At 36.6% G+C, this 19,657-nt stretch overlaps 2 protein-coding genes across 6 annotated transcripts in view; both read left to right on the top strand.

The window, feature by feature from the left end:
- lamb2 (laminin, beta 2 (laminin S)) overlaps positions 1-11,944 on the top strand; it is a 48,458-nt gene extending 36,514 nt beyond the window's left edge. Inside the window, exons 22-34 of the mRNA XM_016518021.1 lie at positions 2,347-2,571; positions 2,658-2,875; positions 4,025-4,121; positions 4,294-4,666; positions 5,321-5,505; positions 5,677-5,918; positions 6,203-6,406; positions 6,553-6,697; positions 8,685-8,892; positions 8,978-9,119; positions 9,210-9,386; positions 9,961-10,120; positions 11,213-11,944. Of these exons, the coding sequence (XP_016373507.1) occupies positions 2,347-2,571; positions 2,658-2,875; positions 4,025-4,121; positions 4,294-4,666; positions 5,321-5,505; positions 5,677-5,918; positions 6,203-6,406; positions 6,553-6,697; positions 8,685-8,892; positions 8,978-9,119; positions 9,210-9,386; positions 9,961-10,120; positions 11,213-11,349 (2,513 nt within the window). The 3' untranslated portion in view covers positions 11,350-11,944. The remainder of the gene's footprint in view (positions 1-2,346; positions 2,572-2,657; positions 2,876-4,024; positions 4,122-4,293; positions 4,667-5,320; positions 5,506-5,676; positions 5,919-6,202; positions 6,407-6,552; positions 6,698-8,684; positions 8,893-8,977; positions 9,120-9,209; positions 9,387-9,960; positions 10,121-11,212) is intronic.
- Positions 11,945-13,797: 1,853 nt separating this feature from the next.
- Positions 13,798-19,657, top strand: part of usp19 (ubiquitin specific peptidase 19) — a 48,410-nt gene continuing 42,550 nt past the window's right edge. For all 5 annotated transcript variants that reach the window (XM_016518027.1, XM_016518022.1, XM_016518024.1 and 2 more), the window contains exons 1-2: positions 13,798-14,180; positions 15,761-16,090. In XM_016518027.1, the coding sequence (XP_016373513.1) occupies positions 15,925-16,090 (166 nt within the window). In that variant the 5' untranslated portion in view covers positions 13,798-14,180; positions 15,761-15,924. The remainder of the gene's footprint in view (positions 14,181-15,760; positions 16,091-19,657) is intronic.

The following is a 19,657-nucleotide window of genomic DNA, read 5'->3' on the forward strand; positions in this document are numbered from 1 at the left end:
ATGTGGACAACATCCGGATACAGGTCGCATGTTAATGCCAAGTGTAAACGCAGCCATGGATTATTTTACAGATCTCCTTGCTATGTTTCTGGACTTGGGAACATTTCAGTTGCGTTGCTGTCTATGCAGGGTCTGACAGCTCTCAGATTCCATCAAAAATATCTTAATTTGTGTTCCGAAGATGAACGAAGGTCTTACGGGTTTGAAACGACATGAGGGTGAGTAATTAATGACATAATTTTCATTTTTGGGTGAACTATCCCTTTAATAGAGATCCTCTTTTTTTTTGCTAAATACCTATCTGATATAAATTCTATTCTATTCTATTCTATTCTATTCTATTCTATCACTAGAAGTGAGTGCCCATCACTGTTCTTTTGCCAGCGTTTGAGCCAGAGCAGCAGGTGTCTGTCTCTATAGCATTTGGCTGCAAAAAAATATGAACATAGCAACAGAGTGAATAAATATACATGAATCAGAGCTTCCTGTTTAGACAAAATTAAAATAACAACTAAAGTAAAATAACTGAGCTTCAAAAGTGTTTCAGATATATTAAAGGGGTCATATGATGCTGCTAAAAAGAACATTATTTTGTGTATTTGGTGTAATGAAATGTGTTTATGCGGTTTAAAGTTCAAAAAATTATGATTTGACATCTATGCCCCGCCTTTCTGAAACGCGTCGATTTTTACAAAGCTCATCAGTCTGAAAAAGCGAGGTGTGCTCTGACTGGCCAGCTATCCAGTGCGTTGTGATTGGCCAAATTCCTCAAGCGTGTGACGGAAATGTTACCCTTACCATATTGTGATGCCTGCGGCAACCACATGTGACGACCCCGGGCTGGACTCCACTTCGTCCACGGTGAAAGCCGATCCTTAATGTAAAACAGTAATTTTCACTCTGATGCTTTGTACCTCTTCACTCTTCAGGAGATTATTAAATTAGAACTCAGACAGCTGAGTGTATTATGATTTGACATTAAGATTAAAACATGAAATTTTCATGAAATCTTCTGGAGAGTCATTTTTCATAATTTGTAAATTATGTTATTTGTATTCTTAGAGTGTATTCTTGGTAGAGCTTTACATGAAGATTTTTTATGCGTGCAATTGCATCCCTTAAATATTCATTTAAATAATTCCATTAATAATTTAATTTACTAATTTAATGTCATAACTGAATATTGTTCTATTTAAAGTATTGCCATTATTTTAACACTAAGCCATCAATAACGATTTAGTTCCAACGCAGTTTAACACCTTTTCCTTTAGATATGTGAACCTAATATTGCTTATTATATTGCTTATTGCTAATATATTAATTACGTACTTCTAAAGTTTCACTCAGAAACCCTATTAAATAAATTGTTATGGAAAAAGCATCATGAAACTGGAAGTGCTTTATCCTAAGAGGACAATGGATTTTACAGCTGTGACCGTTTTAGTGCTATTTCTTTAAAGAAAGTATTATTAAATTCAGTTCAGCATTAAAAATGTCCTTCATTTGAATTAAAGCCATTTTTCTTTTCTTGTTTACACGGATGCTTTATAAAGACATTTTCTCTGTTTAATTGTGACATGGGAGTAAAACTCCTTAAAAAATGTTAAGGATATGTTATCAAATTCTATCTTTTTGCAACTAAACGCCTACTTTCTCCATCAACCAGGTCCACGTTGTGACGAATGTGCTCCGGGTTATTACGGCGATCCCTCTAAGATCGGTGGACAGTGCCAACCTTGTCGTTGCAGTAACAACATTGACCTATCAGATCCTGAGGCATGTGACAAATGTACTGGCCAGTGTCTCAAGTGCCTGTACAACACCGAAGGACCGGACTGTGGTGTGTGCAAGAGCGGATACTATGGAGATGCTTCCCGCCGCAACTGCCGGAGTGAGTTTACCTGGGTCTTAAATTACTTTTATTCATTATAGTGCACTATTAACATCTTAAACATATCGACACTTTCACTTACCCAGAGTGCACCTGCAACTTCTTGGGCACAGAGCGCAGTCAGTGTCTGTCTCGAGATGACTGTGAAATAAATTGTTATGGAAAAAGCATCATGAAACTGGAAGTGCTTTATCCTAAGAGGACAATGGATTTTAAAGCTGTGACCGTTTTAGTGCTATTTCTTTAAAGAAAGTATTATTAAATTCAGTTCAGCATTAAAAATGTCCTTCATTTGAATTAAAGCCATTTTTCTTTTCTTGTTTACACAGATGCTTTATAAAGACATTTTCTCTGTTTAATTGTGACATGGGAGTAAAACTCCTTAAAAAATTTTAAGGATATGTTATCAAATTCTATCTTTTTGCAACTAAACGCCTAATTTCTCCATCAACCAGGTCCACGTTGTGACGAATGTGCTCCGGGTTATTACGGCGACCCCTCTAAGATCGGTGGACGGTGCCAACCTTGTCGTTGCAGTAACAACATTGACCTATCAGATCCTGAGGCATGTGACAAATGTACTGGCCAGTGTCTCAAGTGCCTGTACAACACCGAAGGACCGGACTGTGGTGTGTGCAAGAGCGGATACTATGGAGATGCTTCCCGCCGCAACTGCCGGAGTGAGTTTACCTGGGTCTTAAATTACTTTTATTCATTATAGTGCACTATTAACATCTTAAACATATCGACACTTTCACTTACCCAGAGTGCACCTGCAACTTCTTGGGCACAGAGCGCAGTCAGTGTCTGTCTCGAGATGACTGTGTGTGCCAGCGTGCCACAGGACAGTGTCAATGTCTGCCTCATGTTATTGGACAAACCTGTGATCACTGTGCTCCCAAATACTGGAACCTGGCGAGTGGACAAGGCTGTGAGCCCTGTGGCTGTGACCCCAACAACGCCTACACATCTGCCTGTAATGAGGTACCTTTGGCTCACAAATTAAGCTCACATTCAGGGCAGTATATGTATGTATGTACCAATCAAAAGTTTGAGATCAGTAAGGTTTTAAAAAAAAAGAAAATAATTCAGGTTGGTTTAAACTGATCAAATGTGACATTAGTAAAGACATTTATAATGTTATAAAAGATTTTTATTTTAAATAAATGCTGTTCTTTTGAACTTTCTATTCAGCAAAGAAAATGTCCTGGAAAAATAAAGTATCATGATTTCTACAAAAATATTAAACAGCACAACTGTTTTTAACATAAATAATAATAAGAAATGTTTTTTGATTATAAAATCAGCATATTAGAATAATTTCTGAAGGATCATGTGACACTGAAGACTGAAGTAATGGTGCTGAAAATTCAGCTTTGCCATCTCAGGAATAAATTACATTTAAAAATATATTAAAATAGAAAACAATTAGTTAAAATTGTAATAATATTTCACAATATTACTTTTTCACTCTGTTTTGAATGCAGCCTTGATGAGCATAAGAGACTTCTTTCAAAAATATATATAAAAAAAACTTACCAACCACAAACTTTTGAACGGTAGTGTGCATTTATTTATTTATATTACACTATTTTAGATTTTACACAAAGACAGATTGTTGATAAGTAGACTTAGGGGATAGGAACTGAAAATCTGAAAAGCTTTGCTATCTAGCCTAATAATAAAATTCGGGCCAATACAGAGCAATTATTATTTTTATATTATTGCTCATAACTCATAAAAGGATCATTTTAAAATGATATACTGTTTTGTCTTAATAAATGAAAAATAAAGAACTAAAAGCAGAAATTTCAAATGCTACAAGTGAATTTAGGCACAGCATTATAATATATCATATGAAAAATAGATATTCATTTTGAAATTCGCTAAAGATTACATTTAACTGTGTTATTAAAGATTGAGTGAGTATGAGATGATGGAAAAATGGTCTAAATGTAAAAATAGAAGATATGAGTATAAACAATTAAATATACATTATTGACCGATATCAAAAAAAAAAAAAAAAACTCTGATAACCAATGTGATATTCATATATCTTGCATCCCTAGTTTTAACATGCATGCAGTAATCTTAAATATTACTAAGCCTCTTTTTGAACCCAAATTCATATAGTTCACAGGTCAGTGCCAGTGCCGTGTTGGGTTTGGAGGGAAGACCTGTAAAGACTGCCAGGAGAACCACTGGGGTGACCCAAGAGTACTGTGCCGAGGTACCATGATACTTTCAGAGCACTTTATATATATAATCTGTGTCCATATCATCTCTAATGCTAATGTAACACCATTTATCATCAGCTCGAATGCTCTAATTAGCATATTTTTTATTCACAATTCATCATAATTCCCAAAATCCGACTGATTTGGTTACTTCTCTCCCCACAGCATGTGACTGCGACCCCCAGGGCATCGAGTCATCTCAGTGCACCCGTGTGACTGGTCATTGCGAGTGCAAGCAGGGAGTTTCTGGCGTCCGCTGTGATCAATGTGCCCGTGGTTTCTCTGGCACCTTCCCTGACTGCAAGCCTTGCCACCAGTGCTTTGGGGACTGGGACCGCATCGTTCAGGATCTGGCAACCAGAACTAAAGTGCTCACAGATCGAGCCAAGGAGCTTCAGACTACTGGCTTGACCCGAGCCTTCGAGAGAAAATTTAAGGAGTTGGAGGACATGCTGGCACAGGCGAGGGACATTGTTAATGCCCGCAATGCCACTGCTGAGGCTGTGACCACTCTGATGGGCATGATCGAGGATCTCAGGTACAGTTTGGTTAGAGGGAGATACACCACAGGTGCAGACAATACATTTTCTTGGATCGCTTGAAAGATTTGCTTGACTGGTTGAGGGTGTTGGAGGTTTGGGGGAAAATTACTTGAGTTATTTTACTTCATTACTATACTCAATTATTAATATTGTGAATTTATATGTTACTAGTATTATTTACAAGTACTATTGAAATTAATTAAAATGGGGGAGGATAATAATTAGATTTAATTTACTGGTCATTATGACAAATATATTCTGTACATTTAAAAAAAAAGGTATTCCTATTTTTTATTACTAAGACTAGATTAGATTACCTTTTAATAATTTTTTTGCATCAAAATTACATTAAGTAATTGGATTTTAATTAGGTTTTAATTCATTAGAAAATGTCTTGATTTTATCTGTCATTCTCAATAGCTATGAAAAAGTTGTATGAATTTTAAACATTTATTAGTAATTAATTTCAGAAAGTGGTTTTTGTTAAATACTTGTAAAGGAGTACAAATTTGACATGGTACCCACACTTTCACAAAAATATTAAGTTTAATTTCAAATTTTACCATTTTACCTCGCATTTTGTCCTCACTTTTTACACCCTTGATGAAGATGAGTTTTGTCAGTTCATCAGCTCTCTTTCTGTCTCTCAGAGCTCAGATCGGTGAGACCACGGACACACTGAACCAGCTGGAAGGAGACCTGACCGCTGTGCAGGACAGTAACTATGAGGCCAGTAATGCATTAAGTACCCTGGAGAGAGAAGCAAAAGAACTCAAACTGAACTCAGATCAGCTTAACCGTCAGCTTGACATCCTCAAGAACTCTAACTTCTTGGGTTAGTCACTGATTCTGTATTACTCTACCTAAAAATGCACCTAAATATGCTAAATTTTGAAACAAGTGGCATTTATTTATTATTACCTGCCAGAGAACAATCCATTGACTGATCTTTTGGGTCTATTGGAAAAGGAAAACATACTATTTAACATGTGGTATTTTTCCTCAGGTGCATATGACGGCATCCGGGCCTCGTACAACAAGTCACGTGATGCAGAGCACCGCACCAACAGATCTACCACTGACATTCCCAGCACAGTGAGCCAATCGGCAGACACCCGTAAGAAAACAGAGCGACTCATTGCCCAAAAGAGAGACAATTTTAACCGCAAAAATGCTGCCAACAAACGGACGCTCACAGACTTAAATGCTAAAGCTCAGAATTTGGATATAAAGAAAATCAATGAAAAGGTAAGCTGGATGAAACACAAGTGACGACAAATGCCTCAACAAATGTAAAGTTATAACAGTACATACATACATCTGACTGAATAGAAATGTATATATTTAAAATATTATCAAATCATTGTTTATATAATGTATAGAATATTATAAAGTGTTTATCTAATAAAATATTAGTATTATTACCATATGAATTATTATATAATATCTTATTATATGTAATATTATTAATAATGTTTTCTTTTTTTATGATATTAGTTTCCTTTAGAGCTCTTGATATATTGTTTTTGTAGATATGTGGAGCACCGGGTGACGCTCCATGCGTGGACAGTCCTTGTGGCGGTGCTGGTTGTCGTGATGATGAAGGCAAGCGCCACTGTGGTGGCCTGAATTGCAATGGAGCCGTTGCAGTGGCCAACAATGCCCTGGATAGATCCAAGCATGCAGAAAAAGAGTTGGATAAAGCTATGGGAGTAGTGGAAGAGCTTTTTAAGCAGGTAGAGACACTCTTTAATTATTCTGACCAATTACTTGCATGATTAGAGTGTTTTCAGTGCTGTCAATTCCTTTTAAGACTTAACATTCTCCAGAAAGTCTTCAGTCTTTTCTCTGCATCTTATATTGTCTTGATGGTCTTATTAAGGTGGCAGATGCTAAGACCAAGGCTCAGGAAGCTAAGGATAAAGCCCAGGCAGCTTTGGAAAAAGCTAGTGATACCAAAAATAAGGTGGAACATTCTAACAACGACCTGAGGGACCTCATCAAACAAATTCGGGATTTCCTCATGCGTGAGTTTATATTATATTATATTATATTATATTATATTATATTATATTATATTTCATTAAGGGAATAAAAATGAACTACAGGAATAAGAAAATAAAATGCATAAACCTGACAGATTGTTCTCTGCATCTTATTCTATTTTACACTTAATAGTATACTTTTAAAATTTATTTTAAAAATTCACATATTCTCTCTCTCATTTTTTTATATTTCTGATCTTACCACTGTTTACAAATTATCCAAAGGGACTGCTGAATTAAAATGTAAAAATTTTTTACTACTTACTAATTAAAAAATGTATTATATTATATTATATTCACATGTATGGTCTTTGTGTTTTTGGTTTTGTTTTTAGTGCCTTGTTGTTTGACCCATTTTCCTAATGTGCATGTGATTATTGTATTTAGTTCACCTGTTGTCTTTTAATTAGCCTATTAGTCCTCATTTTGTTTAGTACTTATAGTCCCATGTTTCCTGAGTTCGGTGTCCTGTCTTAACGTCGTGTTTGGAAGTGTTGCTAGCCTGTTTCTCTGTATTTCCCTGCGTTATTTGGATTAAAGACTATTTTCATTTTTATTCCGTCTTCGTGAGTACTCTGTTTAGCACATTCTGTGAGAGAATAAAAGAGAATAAAAATGAGCTGAAGGATTAAGAAAGTAAAATGCATAAAACTCTGGTAATACACCATGTTTCCTTACTAAATCTTTACTAAATTTTCAAAACATTCATCAATAATCTAATTTCAATAACATTTCATGTTACAGTGCCCTCCACTAATATCGGCACCCTTGGTAAATATGAGCAAAGGTGGCTGTGAAAATAAATCTGCATCGTTTATAATTTTGATCTTTCATTCAAAAATTCACAAAAATCTAACCTATCATTGAAGTAAAACAATGGAAAATGGGGGGGGAAATCTGATTATGAAATCAATGTTTTTCTCTAGTTCATGTTGGCTGCAATTATTGGCACCCATTTATTGCAATGTCCTTTTCCCAAGATAACAACTCTAGTTTTGGGTTTGCTGCCAAAACGCTCTTTTTTTTTTTTTTTTTCTTTCTTTTTTTTTTTTGTTTCATCTGGCCATAGAAGCCAGTCCCGTTTGAAGTTACAGTCGTGTCTGACAACTGAATATGCTGAAGTTTGTTTTTGGATGAGCGAGGAGGATTTTTCTTGAAACCCTCCCAAACAACATGTGGTGATGTAGGGGCTGTTTGATATATTTTTTTAGGCTTTCTGACCCCAAGACTCAACTAATCTCTGCAATTCTCCAGCTGTGATCCTTGGAGAGTTTTTGGCCACTCAAACTCTCCTCTTCACCATGCATTAGGGCAATATAGACACACGTCCTCTTCCAGGTAACATCTTTAGTTGATTGGAACTTCCTAATTATTGCCCCGATGGTGGAAATGGCGATTTTCAATGCTTTAGCTATTTTCTTAAAGCCACTTTCTATTTTGTGAAGCTCAACAATCTTATTCTGCAGTGCACATCAGAACTATATTCTTTGGTTTTACTGCTTGTGATGGATGATTATGGAAATTTGGCCTTCTGTTTGTTCCTCATATTTATAATCCTGTGGAACAGGAAGTCATGGCGGGACAATTTCATGCTCCTAGTCACCCTGGCGTGCTAAAAAATATGAATGGGAATATACTTCAGACAGAGTTATTTTACTCATAAGAATTTCTAGGGGTGCCAATAATTGTGGCCAACATGCATTGGAGAAAAACATTTACTTCATAATGTGAGTTCCCCCCCACTTTCAGTTGTTTGACTTCAACGAAAGGTTAGAATTTTGTGAATGAAAGTCAGATTCATTTTCACAGCCTCTCACAGAATTTTAACTCACAATACTTTGAATTCTTTTGAGCTTATTTAATTTCCTGAACCCCAGGTTCAACTCTGTCCCAGACTTGTCTGAAAACTGAAGACCCTTTAATGCTCATACTTTGGTCACTGTCTACATGTCATGTTGAATATTTGCAGAGGAGGGGGCAGATCCTGACAGCATTGAGGCGGTGGCCAATCGGGTGCTGGAGCTGTCAATCCCTGCTTCTCCCAGGCAGATTCAACACCTCGCAGATGAGATTAAAGACCGTGTCAAGAGCCTGTCCAATGTGGACGCCATTCTGGAACAGACCCAGAATGACGTCCTCAAAGCAGAAAAGCTGCTGCTGGATGCCAAGAAAGCCAGGTGACTATTTACACATCTGGTTTTATGCACTGTTTCTGTACATCACTTTGTAAGTGTAAATGCAAACCATATTCTTTCACTCTAGGAATAAGGCAGAAGGAGTAAAGAACACAGCTGAGAGTGTGAAAAAGGCCCTGAACGACGCCGGCCGGGCTCAGGCAGCTGCAGAAAAGGCCATTCAGAAAGCTAAAAATTACATCGGCTTAACTCAGAACCGACTAGCACAGGTAAAACAACTTTAATTAGGATTGACTTGAATTTTTATGCTCCTAAATTGATCAGTTTTGACCACAAGTGCCCTCCAAATTTTTCTAAAGATCCAATCAGAGACCACAGCTCGTGAGAGGGATCTTAATGATGCTATGGACAGGCTGGGAGATCTGGGGCGCCAAATAGAGGCCTTAAAAACCAAACGTGCCAACAACAGCCTGGACGCAGCACGGGCAGAGGAGACGGCCACCATGGCCCGCGACAAGGCCAATGAAGCTAAAGAGGTGTGTGGCAGTCATCTGTTTGTCACAAAATGTTTTGTTTAGGAATGTGCCTGAAGTCTAAATGGAAAAAAAGTTCATGGAAAATGAGTAACGCATTCTACGGAGCCCCTAAAGGGACATGGTTAGGCTTGCTGTGGTAGTCGGTCTCATTACAGTACATCAAATTTCACTTATCGCGTGAAGATAGTAAAAAGAGATGACTGACAGAACGATGTTGGAGGATTTGGTGAGCAACAGATCCTGAGCGTAACTGACAAATATCTTATCTTGTCAAATCAATACCACCGCTCCCTAGACATAGAGTGGTCGTGATCATGAATTCGAACACGGACGCACAGATAGTGGCTCCCTGATGCCCGCAAATTATATACAATATAATTACCCAACTACATAATTGCAAGACAATGCAAAAGCATTGAAACTTATTTTTCTTCCCATCACGTATTTTTTCCATCACCATGTCCTTTTAGGGGCTCCATAGAATGCGTCATTTTCTTTCCGAACGTGGTATTTGGCTTGGGGCACATCCCTAGTTTTGTTTACCAGAATTTAGTGACTTTATTGTCTGTTTTAGATCCTGGACGGTGAGCTGTCCGATAAGTATCGTACTGTTCAGGGTCTGATGGAAAATAAGGCGAAGACAATACGGGACGCTAAGCAGAAAGCAGAGCTCCTGAGAGATGAATCCAAGGAGCTGCTAAAGGATGCCCAGTATAAACTGCAGAGGCTGGCAGGTAAATGTGTGAGAGACACACAGAGAACTGGAGGAAGTTCTTACAATTCAGTTTTATGTTTTGAATTGTTTTATGCATTTGGAAGAACCTGTACAGTTTGGTCAGAAAAGTCTGAGACCAGTAGTGGAAATACTTCTATATATATTATACTATTAATAAAATACTATTTTGCATTTGTTTCTAATTTATTTAAAAAAATTTTATTACATTTTATATTATGAGCATGGAAGTTTACTTAAGTAAGTTGAATTGAAAAATTAACATGAATATCAGAATTTCTTAGTATTTGGTTTGTCGCTCTTTTGCTTTAATGACATCTATATACATAAAACAGTACAGGGATGTAGAGCACTGAGCTGGCCTAATATAGCATAAACTGAATAAATATTATTTTGTAAATAAATATTAAACATAAATATAATTGTATTATTTATATTATCATTTAAATATATTTTTAAAATACATAAAAACAACATTTTGTGTAGTAATTAAATAATATTATAATTATATAATTATAAATATATATAAAAAATATAAGAGTAAGATAATAAATAAATTAATAAATAAATACTGAATTAATACTGAGGTGTGGATGTGTGAAACACAATTTCGACTTATGCGGAGCATAAAAATGACAAATAAAAGGAATCTGAATTATTAAAAAATATATTTTTTATTTTTTATATTATCATTTAAATATATTTTTAAAACATTATACATAATAATTATATTATATATATATATTCCTTTTATTTTGAATTTAGGGAGATTTATGGCACAGAGCTGGCCTAACATAAGAATAAATGAGTGAATGAATAAATAAATAAAAATAAGGAACATACATTTATTTATAAAATATAAACAATAAAAATAAATATTATTTGTTATCATTAATATTATAGCTATATTATAAATATAATAATTTTATACAAGGAACACATTTCTGAAGTGTACCAGTCAAGTAACTGAAAAACATAAACTGCCCTCTTGTGGAGATAAGTAATACTGATCTTGTGCCATGTTCTTGGAAGGCAGTCATTGTTTATTTCCTTGTAATTCTGTCCTGGTTTTGTTGTTGTTTTGCATCCATAGAGCTAGAAAAGGACTATGAGGAAAACCAGAAGGTATTGGAAGGAAAAGCCAGGCAGCTGGATGGCCTGGAAGATAAAATGAAGGCAATCCTGAATGCCATCAATAAGCAGATTCAGATCTACAACACCTGTCAATAATCGGTCACAGGAAGCAAAGCCCAACAGCTGGACTGCTGCTGTCTCTGAAAGTTCACTACTGTCTGAAAGGATCTGTCATTTGACTCTTTTCCCAGGCTGCTACAGTTTTTGCCAACAAACCTACAAGACGATGCCAAACTGCTACCAGACGCGATGTCTGGAACAAATGTATGTAATGTAATGTAATGAAGGGCTACTGTTATAACGACACTATATTAACATATTTTCATTCTGGAATTGAATGCAATGCAGATGTTCGTGTGTGTGTTGTAAGGCAGAGCAGTATTCTACTTTCTTGTTATTAGAAATCTGCTTGTAAAATACTGAATACAGTATGAGGAAGATACTGAGTTTGCTTGAATGTAAGAGACACTGAATCGTGGCACAGATGTTTTATTGTATAGATTTTCTGCTAGCCCTTTTTCTTTTAAAACAGGTATAGCTTGGTACTTTATTAACATTCATTTTCTAATGAGAAAAACACACATTTGTTGTCTTTTGAGGAATTAGTTTCTATAATAGGCTGAATGTCTAAGAGAAATTACTGTAAGAATGAACTTACAAAGACATTAGGCTATTAAATGAAGTAAAATGAGTAAAGTTGTCCATATAAAGTCATTGGTTGTGTATCACGTACATTGATGTTCATCGCGTTTCTTCTCACGAGTAAAAAATAGCAATAATACTTAATAAAAATAAATAATATCCCTGTAATATCCAATGAAGGTATAAAGTTTAATTTTATCTCTTCAGCATGTTTAATGTATCTTAAGTATAATTTTCCAAGTGTTTTTCTTCCAAATCACCTCATATGTGTGAACGCCATCAGATAGAAAAATAATGTGTCAAATAGTTGACTGCAGGAGGGTTTTGAATAGAATTTCAACTCCATCTATTGAATTGTTACAGCAGTCAGAAAAGCTTCCAAATATTACTGTTTTTATAAAATAGGATCATATCAAACCTACTTAAAATAAGAGAAATTATATGAAAAACCCAAACAATTTATTTACCATAGTTGGCATACACTAGGTTGGCATACATTAATGTTTTAATATTTCTGAAAGAAGTATTTTATGCTCACCAAGGCTAAATTTATTTTACCAAAAATACAGTAAAAACAGTAATATTGTGAAATATTATCACAATGTAAAATAGCTGTTTTCTATTTTTACATATTTTAAAATGTAATTTATTTCTGTGTTGGCAAAGCTGAATTTTCAGCATAATTACTCCAGTAATCGGTGTCCCGTGATCCTTCTGAAATCATTCTAATATGCTGATTTGCTGCTCAAGAAACATTTCTTATTATTACCAATGCCGAAAACAGTTGTGCTGCTTAATATGAGAAAACCACAATTTGACGAACTTGAACACTTTTGAATCCACAAACGAAACAAGGACGTTTTAAAGGGGTCACGAACTGCTGTTCTCTGAGGTCCCCTTATAATGTTATCAAGATTTTTACATCAAGAAAACATAATTCAGAAGTAATAGTCTGCAGTATCTGCCATGTTTTGACCCCCCTCATTGGAACCATAGACTGTACGCTAGACTCGGAAGTAAACGCCCACTGCTATGATTGGCTAACAGTTGTGTATGTTTGACAGTTTACATCCTTCACAGATGGACGCTGCTGTGATTATAAATACTCAGTACATATCAAACTATCTGTAATGGCAAAGCAATAGTGAGCACGTAATAAAAACAGTTACTCACACTTGTGTGGTAGGACATTACTGTCTGATCCAATATAACTGTAGTCGGCACAGCATCGTCTTTTAGTTTCAGTCTTTCTGAAAATCCTGTGTTAAATTGTGCCTTGTTTGTGCGGTGAAATGAAGTGAACAAAGGACATAGTTCTTACTGACGTGGTCTGGGGCTTCATTAAAAATCAAGTTCATCCACTCTTTCCTAATGTTGGGATCAGAAGGAAGGCAATGCAAAAACTGTGCTTTTCCATAGCTTGGCACTGCACTGCATCTTGTTGTTTTCGGAACATCTTTATTGTTTGATTTACGCGTTTGCCTGTAGTTGCACTACACAAGCGAATCGGTGGGCGGGGCTAAACAGACAGTGATGTAGAAGCAGGGGTTGATCTTCATTTGCGGAGGCGGGGTTTAGCCACACTATTATGTCATAAAGTGGCACATTTCACAACTTCTTGTTTTGACAGATTGGCTTCAATATAAGCTGTTTTTAGACTAAAGAGAAAGTTCTGAGACTTACAGGATGTTTTTATAGTACAGTGATCTATTATATGTCAAAAGGTCAAGGGAATTTTAATTTCTCAGTTCATGACCCCTTTAATGAATAACAACAGTATATTTCAAATGTATACTTTAAGATATTTACATATGAAATGCATCATGAAATCTCGCATCAAAAAAAAAGTTTTAATCTGAGCATGGTTGCAAACGCATAGGGACTGGGTGTCCGGAAGTAGACCGTGCATATGTTTGTGTGTGGAGCAGGTTGGCGTGATCGCCGTCTCTACCCGGTTTGTTTTTGTTCTCTAACAAAGTGACAGTCACAGAGCAGCGGTCGGCTCTGCAAGTGGAGGACGGACACCGTCGTTACGTATTTGTTTGTGTTTACAGTAGCCCCGTTTCTGATTTAACACCACAAAATGGGTCCTGGTTAAGGATTATTTTGGAAATAAAGAAGAATTAATTTTTTAGGAGGCGAGCTGATGCGGCTCAGGGGCGATCGGCGGCCCGCTGCCGTGTGTGAAGCCTGGGGCTGAATTAAGCTGCAGTCGCCGCGGCTCCGCTAACGGAGGAAAGGACACGCCGTTGCGACTCCTTATTACAGAAGAACAACGAAACAAAGTAAGATTTCATTTAAACAACTGTTGTCATATCCAAGTATCGTAATAAGCCTTCACTTGTCCTGTAGGTATACATACGTTTGTCAGTACTGGTAACGTTAGGCCTCGCGCTTCTGTTCCCTTTAACGGGTATTTAGCTCGTTCCTCACTCAACACGGCTAACCGGCGTCTCTTACAACCAGATAACAAACTTAAGATATGTCACACTTCGTACGAATGATATTTAGTAGTATTAGACCAAAATTAACGTTAAGGGACAGTTTGTTAGTGACATGCTCGCAGTTAAAGAGAACTTGAGTGTGGAATCGCTACGCTAGCCGGGTTAGCAGCCGCGGCATTAGCGGTCATTACAGGTTATAAGCAAGTTCCCTTGGATACAGTTTCCTGATATGACAACTGAAATGGAGAACAAAAGGAAAGGTGGAAATGATTAAAGTCATAATATTTTCTTTCTTCATATTCGTTTTGCATAATGACAGCGAAGTGTCTTGACATTGACAGTAACCGGCATCGGTTTTGGTGGCTAGACGTTAAATATTTTAATAAACAACCAGTAAGTAACGTTAGTGAAACCAGAAGGCTTGGTTGGACATTTGATTGTCCGAACACACTAGATTTTTTTAAAAAGAATGGCCCTTAGTATATATATTTTTTAATGTATATGGTATTTTACCATAATTGGACAGAGATTGATAATAAAGGCCACATTTGGCTGTAATCTTTGTCTAGCAGGATAATAATCAAAAAAATCTGAAAGATGAATTTTAATAACGCAAGAATACAAAACGTTCTGTCATAAATGTGAGGTCCTTGAATTTCAGAACATGTCTGTTGTTCAGTGATGTAGGCACTCTTTTATATCCGATTACATAAAGAAGGATCCAAAAGTCTGAAACCACAATGAAAATATAGATTTTTCTTTAATTCTACCCGGAAGTAAACAGTTTTTCAAAACAAAGAAATTAAGGAAAAGTAGATATATTTATTTCATATTTTATATGTCTATATATATGTATATGTCGCATTTGTCAAAAAAGAAAAAAAAATTTTACCTCATAATGTAATCAAAATGTCATACTTGGATCATCGCTCTGGTCACGTATGCCAGACTTCTCCAATCATTTAATCCACTTAAACCCTGCCCCTCTACAATTGACTTAAATCTTGTATTAATTTTTGAGTGCAACGCAACATGTCTCAAAATCCAACTAACAACAGATGGTTAGAACCTAGTTCAGCCCTTTTTATTTTTACAAATATCTGTTCCTATTTCCTGTGTTTCTAAAATATCTTACATCTTACGCTTGCGCACACACTGCAGTAAAATCGGCTCAAATTATGAAACATGTTTGAAGCCAAAAGAGTCTGTTTACATCATACACTACATGATTTTCTGGGAAATCTGTCAACTCACACTGCAGACCGAGTTTTTTCACCTAGCGTCGACGACTCCTGACTCTAAATCAGGGGGGAAAATATGTGCAAAAGTTGTGTAGTGTATTCCAGACTTTATTAATATGTTCTGCCACTCAACCAGAGTCTGTGGGTAATACATACATTGCTGTTGTTTTTTGTTCACAGTCTCCCTCTGATTCTCTTCTGGGAGTGCTCTCACTTGAAACGCCGCCAAGATAGCTGGACCGGGCAGGAAACGGCACAGCTCAGATCCAGACCCCTGTGGAAGCAGCTCCGGCAGTGGGAGCGAGGTAGGAGACGGCCGACCCATTAGCGGCAAGTGGCTGAAGATGGCCAGCAGCAGTACAGGACCCAGTGAATCGGGCCGGAGGCGAGGTCAGAGAGGACCTGACGACGTGGTCAGCACCAGTAAGAAGAAGCAGAAGGACAGAGCTAACCAGGAGAGCAAGGAGGCCAAGCGGGCCGCCTCAGCCACCAGCTCAGTGACTAGAAAAGGTGAGGAGGGGTCATAGTTTGTAAACACTCATGAAGTAGGTCTGAATTGCTTTTACTTATTCAGGTTCTTTACCCCAATTCATTTTATCTCTTATCTTTTTGATTGTCGTTTCGCTTTGTCTCATTTGTAAGTCGCTTTGGATAAAAGCGTCTGCTAAATGACTAAATGTAAATGTAAATGTCTCCCGCCAGCTGTTACTCTTGGAAATCAAGATGTTGAGATCTAGACAGATATTTGATTCATATTCTTGGGGCAAAAGTATAGTGTGGGATAAAACATTTACTGCAGTGATATCTAGTGTAATATGAACTGATATGAAGCGTCTGTGGTGCAGTGTCCTTTTGACCGTTATAAAATGCAGTCTGGCCCATAACTTGAGGTTAAAGTCATTAAAGGTATGGTATAGTCCTTGTCCTATTTTCATGTGCAGAGCTGGACTGGTTTCCAATCTGGTACGTAGTGTGGTAAACAGGGAACTGGAAAGTTAACAGACATTAACTGTGTGAAACAAACTGAACTTGTGTAGTTGTTCTGCTATGCTAGTCAGTATTGATTTAGCTATGGCACTGCACTGCGTCCTTAGCTTGTCTAATGAAATGGTTGTTGTGTGGCATTAGAAGCTGGTTTTGGTTGGTACATGGTGAATCCAGTTTCATTTAGGCTGACATTTCTGATAATCATCTTTTGGTAATTATCTTTGAACAAAACAAAGAGGTAATGAAAGTAAAACTGCAACAATAAGGGGATTTTGAATCATATATATATGTATATATATTATTTACAGATATGTATATTTTGTTTTACTTTTGATAGTTACTGTCAGCTGTGTTAAAGGGATAGTTCACCTAAAAATCTAAATTCTGTCATTTACTCAGCTTCATGAAAGTCAGTGGCTACCATCTACTGTTTGGTTACCATCATTCTTCAAAGTATCTTTTTGGTGCTTGAGGAAAAAAAAGAAACTCGTACAGGTTTGGAATGACATGAGGGTGAGTAAATGATGACAGAATATTCATTTTTGTGGGAACTATCCCTTTAAATAAGCCTTATTTTACCTGTTGACTGTTTATGTAAGACCATAAGTATTGTTTGTTTGATTAGTGGTGGCTTTTGAATCATCTAATGTTATCATGGACTTGGCATTCATGGATAATCTTAGCATCTTAGCTAGGGATGCACCGAAATTTCAGCCACCGAAAATTATCGGCCAAAAATGACATTTTTGTTTTTTGTCCGAAAGAGAAAAACGGCCGAAAATGTATGGCACACCTTCCAGCAGTGTTCAGTGCGCAGGTTTCACTTTCCCTCTAGCCGTCGTCAATGCGCGGTGTGACGCTCCGCTCAGTATTCCGCTCTATGAATGTGCGTTCCGTTGAGTTGCGCACTGCCCATGTGAACGCTCCACTCGTGTACCGCTCATGCTCACCGGAAAAGCAAAGTCTGCTCAAATAACGCGCAGACAGGAGATTTCTATGTAGTAGCTATACTTGCATACATGGCAACGCTGGTAAAATGACGCTACCGTCTCGTGACACTATGCTCTGCTCACATGTTCTGATAATAATAATAGCTTTGTAGGACAATAAATTATTTTAATAAGGAAAAAAAAATATATGTTAAATCTGATTCTGTTGCATAGAACTGAATAAAAATAATATATTGATATTTAATATGAATATATTTTCTGTCCAATTTTATTGTTTTACTTTCAATAAATGTGTGGTTATTTTATTGGCTTGTATTTTTTCAGTATCATTAAAATGATTGAGTTAAATTAAAAAGTTTTACAAAATAATTTTATATTATTTAATAAAATAATAAAGAATTATTAAAAAGCATTTTCGCTTTCTGATTTTGGCCAAGTGCATCCAGAATTTTTGGTTTCGGTTTCGGCCGACTTCAACTTCTTAGACTTAGTTGAATATACTTAAGTTGACCAGTCTAGAGAGAGATGGATATTGCTTTATGACAGATACAGATTATTTTTGTTTTACTTTCAGATAACTGATATGCAGAACCATTTTTAAGTTTTTATTTTTATTTCTGCTTTCAACGTTACAATTAAATTAGGCATAAGAGAGTCAGCTTTATTCGCCAAATGTTTGGGATTTGTTGGAAATTATTATTATTTTTTTTTAGGAGCTCTTGGTACAAACATACATATATGACATTGAGAACAGAAAGAAGATTTAAATAAGTAAGACTAAGAAAAACAAAACAAAAAATAAATCGCCGCTTACGTTGCGTCTTCCGCTTTGCCTACGTCATACACTCGAGCGCCTTGTCGTGAACGCACCTGCTTGAGCAACCGGAAGCTGGAGATTACAGTTTATACATTTTTAAAAATCAATATTTTTCTTACACTAACGCATCGTTTCACTTCAGAAGGCCTTTATTAACACCCCGGAGCCGTGTGGAGTAGTTTTATGATGGATGGATGCAGTTTTTTTAGGCTTCAAAAACGGGGGCACCATTTACTGCCATTATACAGTTTGGAAGAGCCAGGACATTTTTAAATATAGCTGCAATTGTGTTCGTCTAAAAGAGGAATGTCAGATATGCCTAGGATGCCCTGAGGGTGAGTAAATCATGGGCTAATTTTCATTTTTGGGTGAACTATCCCTTTAAGATGTTTATGATTTACAATGTATGTAATATCAGATGTTTGCACACAGCAGATGCTTTCCAGATGAAGCGATCTTTAAAAGATATCTTGCAGACGTACCTATTCTATCTGGGAAATTACTTAAATCAATTTCCATATTTCCAAACTGCGTAGGAACCCCCTACTGTTTTAATTAATTGATATTTAAATATTTATTTATCGGATCATGAAAGGTCCCCAAGCTGGGACTCGAACTCGCGTCGCCTGAAACACAACGTACTACAACTCGAAGTACTGCCTATATGTTAAATTCATAACAAATAATTATTTTAGTTAAACAAGGCATATTTGTTCAGTGATCGCTACGAAAAAGGCTGTAAAACTATAGACATAATGGTCTTCTCAAGTAACTGTACGAACTTCTTGTTCAAGTCCAGCCTACTTCCGGTTTTATCTGAATACAGATACAAATAATTTTGTGATTGTTACAGATACAGATACAGATACAAATACTCGCTCCGCTGCACACCCCTACTGTCAACGTATGTGTAGCGCCCCCTGCCCTCTCAAGAGTTACACCTCCCAAGTTCTGTTAGGCTGGACCGGGTTCTGGTAATATGTCTCTCGACAAAATATTCAATTTATTACTCCCCTCTAGTATTAACTTTACTTATGAGCTAAGCCAGTGGTTCCCAAACTGGGGGGCACGGCAAGGCTAAGGGATAGTGTACCGTCAGCAGATTCTTTTGCAAAAGAAACCTCTGCCTGGTGATAAAGACTACACTGCGTAATTTTCCCGCTTATCATGCGGCCACTTCCCTGATAAGTAAATAATTGAACATAAAATATTAATTTGACATTTTAATTACCTCAACAGTCAACATGACTCGCAGTACCTGCTTGAGCACTCCGTTATCAGTTGTGGTTGTATCAATAACAGACCACTAGATGGCGCGATAGA

This window comes from Sinocyclocheilus rhinocerous, unplaced genomic scaffold (assembly GCF_001515625.1).
Source record: "Sinocyclocheilus rhinocerous isolate Xijiao unplaced genomic scaffold, SAMN03320098_v1.1 scaffold418, whole genome shotgun sequence".
NCBI lineage: Eukaryota > Metazoa > Chordata > Actinopteri > Cypriniformes > Cyprinidae > Sinocyclocheilus > Sinocyclocheilus rhinocerous.